General features: G+C 37.9%; 1 protein-coding gene across 1 annotated transcript in view; it reads right to left on the bottom strand.

Annotated features, from left to right (window-relative positions):
* The window catches only part of LOC107847390 (ATP-dependent DNA helicase Q-like 5), a 25,114-nt gene that overhangs the window by 6,823 nt on the left and 7,148 nt on the right, over positions 1 to 11,143 (bottom strand). Inside the window, 3 exon segments of the mRNA XM_047398837.1 lie at positions 10,050 to 10,152; positions 10,243 to 10,298; positions 10,541 to 10,639. Coding sequence (XP_047254793.1) covers positions 10,050 to 10,152; positions 10,243 to 10,298; positions 10,541 to 10,639 — 258 coding nt within the window.

The following is an 11,143-nucleotide window of genomic DNA, read 5'->3' as shown; positions in this document are numbered from 1 at the left end:
GACCCGAAGGGATAGAGCTCGGAATGAGACTATCCGGGAGAAGGTTGGGGTGGCTTCAGTGGAGTGTAAGATGCGGGAAGCACGATTGAGATGGTTCGGACACGTGAAGAGGAGGGGCATGGATGCCCCGGTCCGTAGGTGTGAGAGGCTAGCGTTGGATGGTTTTAGACGGGGTAGGGGTAGACCGAAGAAGTACTGGGGTGAGGTGATTAGGCGGGACATGGAACAGTTACAGCTTACCGAGGACATGACCCTAGATAGGAAGGTCTGGAAGACGCGAATTACGGCAGAGGATTAGGGCCTGTTCGGGTCGCTAATGTAGGGAGGTAATTGGTGGGGGTGTATTCCTGGTATGATTCCGTATTCAATGTTCTGTTCCGTGTTCCGTGTTCTATGTTTGTTACGAATCTGTGTGCTTTCCTCTGCTTTATATTCCTGCATTCCTGCTTTACTCTGTTTTATATTCCTTATGGCTGCAGTATCTATGTTATGTCATCTGCTTCTGTGCTGTACTATGTGTTTGTTTGATATCTCGTAACTTGAGCCGGGGGTCTTTCGGAAACAGCCTTTCTACTTCATCAGAGGTAGAGGTATGGACTGCGTACATCTTACCCCCCCCAGACCCCACAAAGTGGGAATACACTGGGTTTGTTGTTGTTGTTGTTGTTGTATTCAATGCCGATAAATGCTCCATCAAACATGCAAAAAGGAAAATCACTCTCGGTGGTGATCGTGTCAATAATATTTATTTTTTGAAAAATACTAATTTTGCTACCCTGACATGTCTTACTACTCAAACTAGTGATCCTTGGTTCTGTAGACTTGAATTGGTCAACGGTCTGCCAAAGTTGAAGTTCGATAAGGATCACATCTGTGATGCTTGTCAGCTTGTTAAACAGACTCGAACATCCTTTAAAGTCAAAGACACTGTCAGCCCCACCAAACCTCTTCAAATGATCCACATGGATCTGTTGGTCCCACAAAAACAGCCAACATTGGTGGAAAACGATATGTTTGTTATTGTTGATGATTTTTCTAGATTCACATGGGTAATGTTTCTCGCTCATAAGCATGAAACATTCACTAACTTTGAAATTTTTCGTAGAAAAGTTCAAAGAGAAGCAGGGTATTTCATAACTTTTGTTCCCAGTGATCATGGAGGACAATTTGAAAATAAGGCTTTTGAAAACTATTGTGCACAAAATGGTTACTCTAAAAAAATTTCATCACCACAATCTCTTCAACAAAATGGTGTTGTCGAATGGAAGAACAGATCTCTCCAAGAAACTGACAGAACCATGTTACTAGAGAAAAATTTGCCTAATCATTTCTGGGCAGAAGCGGTAAGCAATGCATGTCATATTCTTAACAGATACTTAATCAGGATCATCCTAAGGAAGACTCCCCATGAGCTGTGGAGAGAAAAGAAGCCGAACATTAGTTATTTTCATCCATTCGAATTCAAATGCTTCATTCATAACAATGGTAAGACAATGGTAAGAATAATCTGGGAAAGTTTGATCCATAAAACTATGAAGGTATCTTTCCCAGTTACTCTCCTACTAATTGTGCTTATAGAGCTTTTAACAAACGAACTTTAGGTATTGAAGAATCTATGCATATAGTTTTTGATGATTCTAATCCTCTAGATGTGAGTTTGAGTCTTGATGAGGAACAAATACATGTTTCTTAAAGAAAGTCATCCCAGAAACAACAGTTAAACAAACAAACATTGAGTCGACTACGGTACTCCCAGAGTTAGCCCTATAACATAAACATTCCAAGAGAGCGGAGACACCGTGCAAGCTTTCCAAATGAGTCACATCATTGAAAATTCACATCATCAAATGCAAACAAGAGTTTCCTTGAGGAAACAGGCGTCGGTAGCTCTTGTATCGCAAATTGAACAAAAAAAATTAATGAGGCGCTCAAGGATGAATCGTGGGTTAAAGCTATGAAAGAACTTGATCAATTTGAACAAAACCAAGTCTAGAATCTAGTTGAAAGACCAAAAAGTTGCTCAATCATTGGAACTAGATGGGTCGATAGAAACAAGATGAACGAAGAAGGCCAGGTTAGTAGCTCATGGTTACTCCTAGCAGAAAGCTATTGATTACGATGAAACCTTTGCTCCTATTCCAAGGATGGAATCCATTCGTATTCTCTTAGCATTTGCCTCTTTTAAATGCTTCAAGTTATTTTAAATGGAAGTACACAGTGCTTTTCTAAATGATTTTATTAACGAAGAAGTCGTCGTCAAACAACCTCCAGGTTTTGAAAATCCATATTGTCCCGATTATGTTTACAAACTCTTAAAAACACTTTATGGTCTCAAACAAGCCTCAACGACTTGATATGAGAGATTGAGTACTTCTCTTTTGAACAATAATTTTCAAAGAAGTAAAATAGACGCTACGTTTTTCATTGAAAAGTCAGATTCAAGTATTCTTTTTGTACAATTTTATGTGGATGATATTATTTTTGAAAGTTCTAACACTATCTTGTGTAAGAATTTTGCAAATCTTATGAAAGGAAAATTTGAAATGAGTCCGTTCTTTTTGGGACTTCAAATCAAGCAAACTTCCAAAGGAACCTTTGTCGGCCAAAGCAAATAAACAAAAAAAACTTATCAAAAAGTATGGTATAGCAAAAGGGGAAAGCATTTGGAAGCCCTACGAGTCCCTCAACAAATCTTGACTCAGATACATCAAGAAAAGATGTGGATGAAAAGACCTATCGAGGAATGATTGGCTCCCTACTCTACTTGGCAGTAAGTCAACCCGGCATTATGTTTGGTGTTTGTTAAAGTGCGAGATTTCAGACAGGTCCTAAAGAATCACATTTGTCTCCAGTAAAATGGCTTATTTGATATCTCATTGACACTCAGGACATCGGATCATGGTACCCTCATTCCTCAAACTTTGATTTAACTAGTTATTCAGATGTTGACTTTGCAGGTGATAAGAATGATCGAAAAAGCACTAACGGCACCTGCCAAATACCAAGCCATTGGCATCTGCAACACTCAGCTACTATGGATAATGCATTAATTACTTGATTTTGATTTGACTTTTGAATCTGTGTCAATTATGTGTTATAACACTAGTGTTATCAGTCTATCTAAGTTAACTGTGCATCATTTTAGGGTTAAGCATATAGATGTTAAGCATATTTAATTCGTGATCATGCTGAAAATGGTGATTTTATGTTGAAATTTGCTGACTCTAAAAACCAACTTGCCGACATTTTTATGAAACCCTTGTTCGAAGAAAGATTTTGTTTTGTTAGAAAGTCTCGGTATTATTTGCATTAATAATATTTGACTAGTTTTTAATTTTCTTACAAAATATTTTGTATGTGTGCATATATTTTCTTTTCTTTCATACATCTTCTCTTAATCATTATCCACTATCATTTATTACCGCCTCTTCTGCCTCCATTCTTTCCCCCTATTTAAATTTTCTTGTCTTTCTCTCTTCCCAAGGACTGCGGTCATTCCTTTATATCATACCCCTTCACCAGTGTTGTAAAACGCGAGCGCCTCGTTGCCAATGGCGAATGGCGAGGCGAGCCTATGTCGCCTCTTCAGTCCATGACGTGGTGAAAATGAAAAGGCGACGCCTTTGCGAGAAAGGCGACGAGGCGAGCGGCGAGAAAGGCGACGCCTTTTAATTGCTTTTTAAAAAATTAGGGTTTTAGGTGTATAAGCTATTTTTAGGGTTTATTTACACATTTTAACACTACCAACTTACTCACTGGTACCTGCGGCTGCTACCCTTCAACTCACAACTTTGATTTTGGCGACCGGCGACATACTCCGACGACCTACGCTACTCCCGTAAGCATTGATTTCTATTTATTTTTCTTTCTTCTTCTTCTTCTTAATCGCTGGATTGGACTTGGTATTTTGGTGCTGCTCTTTTTTTCTTCCTCTTTTTATCTTCTTCTTCTATTCCGGCCGTCCATTACTGTATCAGTGACTGTAACAGTGAACTTACTGTTACAGTAATAACCAGTCAACCAGTGGCCACTGTTTTATGTATTTTTTTTAATAACTTATGTAGAATTAAAATAGCATGATGGTAATATACTAATTAAATTATTTGATCATTAACAACTTTCAATTTCAATGGCGTCTCACTCTCAATCTACTAGTAGCAAACAAAAGGATATAGGATGGAATTATGGTACACAAGGACAGATGCGGTGATTTGTAATTTTTGTCGACGTACCATAAATGGCGGCATTACTCGATTCAAACAACACTTGATAGGTGGAAACAAAAAATGTAAGGATATGTCAATCTTGTCCAGCAAACATTAGGGATGAAGTAAAGGCATTCGTTGATAGCAAAACAGCAACAAATCCAAAGAATCAACGATATATGCCATCATATAATATCGTTGATGATGATGATGATATGAATGAGCTTGAGGAAATAATTCCTCCCTTCAAATATTAAAAAATGTCTTTTAAGTGGTGGTAGTGTGTCGTCCTCAGCATCTATGATGAAAGGTCCTCTAGATAAGTTTTATCCACAAAAACCACAACATAACATCGGCTTTGAAAAGGCGGGAGTAGGAAGAGGACGAGGAATTAATGACACAAAAAAAATCTTAAGGGAGCGAACGGTAAATACTTTCGCGGTATGGATGTATGATGCGGGCCTCCCATTTAATTATGTTAATTATGATTCATTTACTAACTTCGTAGAAGCGGTAGGACAACATGGCCCGGGAATGGAGCCACCTACCTATCATGAAGTTAGAGTTTCTCAATTAAAGAAGGAAGTATAGAAAGTTGATGAACTTGTTGAGAAACACAAGGTGCAATGGCAAACGTATGGTTGTTCCATCATGATGGATAAATGGATAGCTCGTAATGGAAAAATGATCATTAATATTTTGGTCAATTGTCTGATAGGGAGCATCTTTCTTGGTTCTGTCGATGCTAGCAATGAGTCCACCACTGGCACTAAGATGTACATCTTGTTTGAGAAGACAATTGAGGATATTGGACCGAAAAATGTTGTACAAGTTGTAACGGATAATGCTAGCAAGAATGTAAAAGCGGGGGATCTTATGAGGGATGTGTACCCACATATATATAGGACTCCATGTGCTGCCCATGTAAATTTGATGTTGCAAGACATTCAAGATTAATCCATATGCCTCAGGTAATAATCAACACCTCTTTTATTTACTTATTACTAAAGTCTGAATATTTATTAAGCTAATAGTTGATATAATGTCTCTTACAGTTTTTAAGAAGGCCACAAAGGTGGTTTCTTACATAAGTCAAAGGCCGTTGTTGTTGAACTTGATGAGAAAATTCACCAATGAGAAAAATTTGGTGAAAATGGCCAAGACAAGATTCGCAACGGCCTTTTTGACTTTGGAAGCGATGTACAAACAAAGGAAGAATTTGAGAACCTTGATCATCTCCAATGAATGGAGTACTAGTAAGTTTGCAAAAGAAGTTTTGGGGAAAGAAGTTTCCGCCATTCTTTATTCTGCATACTTTTGGAATGATGTAGTCAAGGCTCTTAAAGTTTGTGGTCCTTTGGTTTCGTTTCTTCGCTTGGTGGATGGGAAAAAAAGACCCCCAATGGGCTATATGCTTGAAGCAATGGATAAAGCGAAGAAAACTATTCAACAGGGGTTTGATAGAGTTTCGAGGCATTATGAGAAAGTCCTCGAAATAATTGATTCAAGGTAGACTGACCAACTCAAGCGACCGTTGCACTCCGCCGGGTATATTTTGAATCCGGGATTGTACTTTAAATCAACGATGAGTGAGGAGAAAATTGCTCAAGTGTGGAAGAGTTACTACACTTATGTTAAGACGATGGTCCCCGATTTTTCCACACAAGATTTACTACTTGCTGAGCTTGCTAAGTACAAGAGTGCAGATGGATTGTTTGGTTTTGGTCAAGCTGTTAGTGCCAGAGACACGAGGTCACCGGATTAGTGAATTAGTTTAGTTATCTTTATTTTAAAGCACCTTAAGTTATTGACATTTTTATACTTATTAACCTTCAATTTTTTCTATAGGTGAGTGGTGGTCCCTATTTGGGAGCGGAACTCCAAATTTGCAAAGATTTGCCATGAGAGTTCTGAGTTTAACTTGTAGTGCATCTGGATGCGAACGGAACTAGAGTGTCTTTGAATATGCGAGAATGCGTTATATTTAACTTTCTATATTAAAGCAATTATTCTTCGAATCTAATTACTAATTAGTAACTACTTTATTATGTACAGATTCATTCCAAGAAGAGAAATAGGCTTGACTTATCGCGTCTCAATGATCTAGTGTACGTTAAGTACAATAGAACATTGGCACGTCGCTATGATATTCGCGATACCATCGATCCTATTATGTTGGAAAATATTGAAGATGCGAATGAATGGTTACTAGTGTTTTGAGGAAGGTGATCTTAATTGGGGTATTGTTGCTATGGAAGCTGGGGCTGACACAAAGTCTCATCAGGAAGGCCTTGTATGGACTAAAACAAGCAAACTCCGGCTCGAAAGCAAGGGGAAGAATTATCGTCTTAGGAGAAATCACTTAAGGGAAAAGCGACAAGTTCAAGTCAGACTCGGGCCCTAGTTGATGAAGAATCCGAAGAGAAAGAAGGTGAGGGACAATATAATGAACTGTATGTCGGAATTGAAGATTATGCAAACCTTGAAGAAGAATAGACTTGTTTTATGAATATTGAATTGTTCAGTCATTTAAGCACTAAACTTTAGTATTTATCTACTATATATTTTAAATTCTTGACTTGAAATATTTCCTAATATATTAGTGTTATTGAAATTTTGATCATTTATATATTATTTTAATTTTTTATATTAATTGCCGCCGTACATTCAAAAGGCGCTCGCCTCGCCGCGTGGTGAGGCGGGGCCTTGTCGCTTCTTGTCGCCTTTCGCCGTCCAAAACACTGCCCTTCACCTTTCCATCACTTTGCTTTCCTATCAACCCCTCTTTATACCTTCTTTCTTCTCTCTTTTTCTTCATTCTCTTCCAATGACCAAAACAATATCTATGGCCAACTTAGCAAAAACTCCCATTGTCTCTCCAATAATCAAGAACTAGGCATCATTCCTGGTTCTTCTGATGAAGACTCTTCTCACTCTCTGCATTCCTCTAACCCTAAAAAAATGGCCCTCTTCTAGCCCAAATGTGACCAGTTAGAAAATTTGCTCGAATTCTCTAGAATAACCTCCTCTAAGAGACATGCATAAGTTTTGGATCATCTCCCAATTAGACAAGTTTGTTGCGTTCAAAAATCGCTCAGTGGTGTCTAGAAGAGTCGTGAATTTACAGCAACTGAAGGAATCTCACTGCAATGTAAGTCCCTTGTTTAAGGCTCAAGATTCATCTCTTGTTCTTCGTCTCAGTGGATCGAAAGTTTTTGAGGAACCTGTCCAAATATTTTATGCTAATCTTCATTCTTCTAAAGACAGCGGTGAATTGGAAACTCTAATGTTGGACACAAGGATTATTTTAAATGTTTTCTGTTTGAAAAGGTGTTTGACAGTAAATTCTCTAGAGTGATTCAGTTTATGAATGGAACTTGGCCTAAATATTTTGAAGTTTCGAGGAGGCCAAAGCGGCGGTTGTCGAACCTAAAGCTAATTTGTCCAACTTTGGACCTTTATCTCTGTGCTTCAAACACTTGATTTTGGCCCATATCATCACCACTACCTTGATTCCTCACAGTAATGTCACTTCAAGAGATGTGTTTGTTCTGTATTGTATGATTAAGAAATACAAAATTAACTGGCCTATGTGGTTTCGTGAGTATATGGTAGAAAGTGCAGCAAACACACATGCTGCCATATGGATTGTTTGATTACTCGTATCTTGCTTCACTACTCCATTGATCTCTCAAGTTTTCATCCAGTTGATATTACTGCCACCTATGACTCCAAAACTTTCGCTAGCATGGGATATGTGCTAGTTGGCAATGAATGCTGCAATGACTCTGTCAAGTTAAAATCTAACCACCCCAAGGTAAGTAAAATTGCTACTAACCCTGTTTTTGTTGCGCTGAAGGAAGTGGAAGAAATTAAGGAACGAATGAAATTTCTAGAGGAAGGGACGACGGCTCTTTAGGAGTCGACCAGTAAGTTGCTACAGCTGGCCAAGGATGCCAGTACTGATGTGCACAAAATGCATATATTGATTGATGGTCTCAACCAGAAAGGAGTCAAAATCTTCAATAGGTTGTTCAAGCGAGTCGACTCCATCTAGTCCGAAGCCAACTCTTCACACAATGAGCTTGATGTATCAATCCAAAACTCCTACTCCAACTTCTCTAAGAATGCAGAACGCTCCTATAAAAGATCTGTCACAACATGCACAACACTCTTACCTACTTCCTTAAGAAACGTTGACTCTACTCTCTCAAACTACTCATTATTCAAAAGGGGCATGTCCTCTCTCTTTTTGAACGGTACCAGAGGCACTCTTTTTCCCCTGTCCTAACTGCATATTACTCCTTTCATTTTAACTGCTTAGCTTATCTGTATGGTGTACATATATCTCTATTTATTTTGCATGCTTGTTTTTGCTTACTTGTTTGTACTTTTTGATTACGCCTAACAGCGCGAAAACCCACCCATCAGTATGCACCTAGCAAGGGGGAGCTATACGTACAGGGAAGTCAACTACACTGATGTTTATTATTTTTCATTATCAAAAGGGGGAGATTGTTAGCCTCTTATAATTACCTAAGATATTTTAATAATGACAAACTAACGAAATAAACATGCAAGACTTGCCTTGGAGGAACTCAAAATAGGGAATCAGAAGATATTCACAGAAGGAGCAATCAATAAAGATCTCAGACCAAGTTTGGAAAGATCTCAATCAAAGATTCAGAAGATCCTCGCAAGAAGAGCAATCAAAGATCTCAACAACTAACAAATCAATGTTGATTGAGCATCGATTACAAAGAGGAGAAAATCAACACCGGGCAAGATCTCATAAAGACCAAGCAAGGAAGAAAATCATATTCTCTCTACATGAACATATCTGATATGGACGTGTATGGACATGTATGGGTATGAACTATCGATCCAGAAAAGGAAGATCATATCACACATATGGACAAATCTGATATGAATGTGCTAATGATGTGAACCCTCAATCAAGGAATCAATACAAATCCTTGATTGAAAGAAACTCCCTTGGGTTTTTCTTTTAGAGCAAGGAAGCAGCAAGAGATGAGACTATATAAATGCATAGAAGACAGAAGAATCATCACGCAACTTCACTAAAACTACAATTCTCATCTTTAAAATCTTCATAAAGCTTTGTAACTGTTTCAGTTTACAATAATTACAAAAAGAAAAAGATAGAGTCAGTCCTTAGTTATACTAGTTGAGGTTGTGTCACAAGAACGGGACATTGTAAAAGTTCAGATACAGGACTGGTCCATTTATGTTGTAACTCAAATTTCAAGTCAAGCTCTAAAGGAAATCCTTGTAACCCAGAGGGGCTGAAATAGGCACCACACCGGTGATCCGAACCAGTGTAAAACTCTATGTCTCCCTTTATAATTCGTTTCCTTTCTTTATATTTATTTCAAGTTTATTGCTTATACTAACCCGCAGGGGAGTAACGGTACCACTATCAGAATGCAAAGATTGAAGAACATAATGTTTTTCATTTGTTCTGTCAGTTTCATTTGCTCAGGTAACCTTGTAATTCAATGTTGCATAAAACAAATTGCCCTGGCTGAAGAGAAATGCATAACTACTCCTGTTATACTCACAATCTGCATCATCATTCTCAGTTTTAACTGGACCAAAGTTCTTGATGAATTACTACATGATATCTCTGCGTTTCTAGAATCTAAATATTTAGAAAACCATAAAAACATGACATAGAACAACCAATAGCAATCTGGACTAGCAAGAAGGAAGTCGGGAAATTCACATATAACTTACATCTGTATGTTTGATCTTTTACTAATATGAACACAAGATCAAATAAAGAACCACTGTCCTTATAATATAGCTACATATGGAACTTACCTTCAGAGTTTGCAAATGGTTTGACAAGTCAACAACTTGCAGTTCAGTGCTGTTAGCTACACTTGGTATGTCAAATATATACTGCCCATCTTTGATCTCAGAGCTAATATTCATGAAGTGTATAGCATTAGTATAAAATAAATTTGTGAGAGCATATGATTGTTATCATAGAAAACAAAAATAAGTTAATCACTTCTTCAGAATAGCAGCAACTACAGCATCTTTCATAGATAGCATTGCAGGAGAAGTCTGCAGTAAGTTGTTAAGATCATGACATATTGTAAAATATGGAAGCCACAAGAAAAACAGCAAAAAGAGGCAGCTAATCACTTTAGGTGTCCTAGTTCTTATATTGGCAAAATTCTAGTCTTGCAGGTTTGATCCTTACCGAGCAATGTTCATAATGCAATTGAAAGTAAAGGTTGTCTTCCAAAATATAAAAAGCAGAACAGTCTACTGCACTTAATCGAGCTAAATTAACTTTAACTAACCTGGTGGAAGTTCAAAGTGCATGTTACACTGGTCTGTGGGAGCAAGTGCAAGTATTGGACCTCGCCTAGCTCCAACTGTGTTAAGATTGTTAGTATTACCTGGGAGAATGAGAAAACCAGCTCTTCAGCATCTTACTAAGCTAAGAGAATATACAAGATTCAGTTCTGATCTGTACTATCCCACATTTGTACTAAAATGGGAAGCTGCATTCACAGCAAAGGTACACAGTTCAACAATAGATCAGAAGGAAAATACCCAGGACATGCACACATGTTGTGTGGAACTTTATTTTCTATCTCTAATTGAGTAATGACGATTATTATATGTTCCGGTAACCAGTGGCGGAGCCAGGTTTTCAGTAAGGGGATTCACAAGTGAACATACGAACTAACTGAAGGGGGTTCAACATTGACTATATATACATAAAAAATAATTTTAACCATGTAAATATAGTATAATTTTCCGCCGAAGGGGGTTCGGATGAACCCCCTATATAAAGGGTAGCTCTGCACCTGCCGGTAACTGTAGAAGATGTGTTCTCGCTCTGTTGAAGAATGACTTAAAAGGCCAAATACTGCATGTACAGGTCAGTATCATTAAAA

This window comes from Capsicum annuum, chromosome 11 (assembly GCF_002878395.1).
Source record: "Capsicum annuum cultivar UCD-10X-F1 chromosome 11, UCD10Xv1.1, whole genome shotgun sequence".
Lineage (NCBI taxonomy): Eukaryota > Viridiplantae > Streptophyta > Magnoliopsida > Solanales > Solanaceae > Capsicum > Capsicum annuum.
This window is presented reverse-complemented; position numbering and strand designations above follow the sequence as displayed.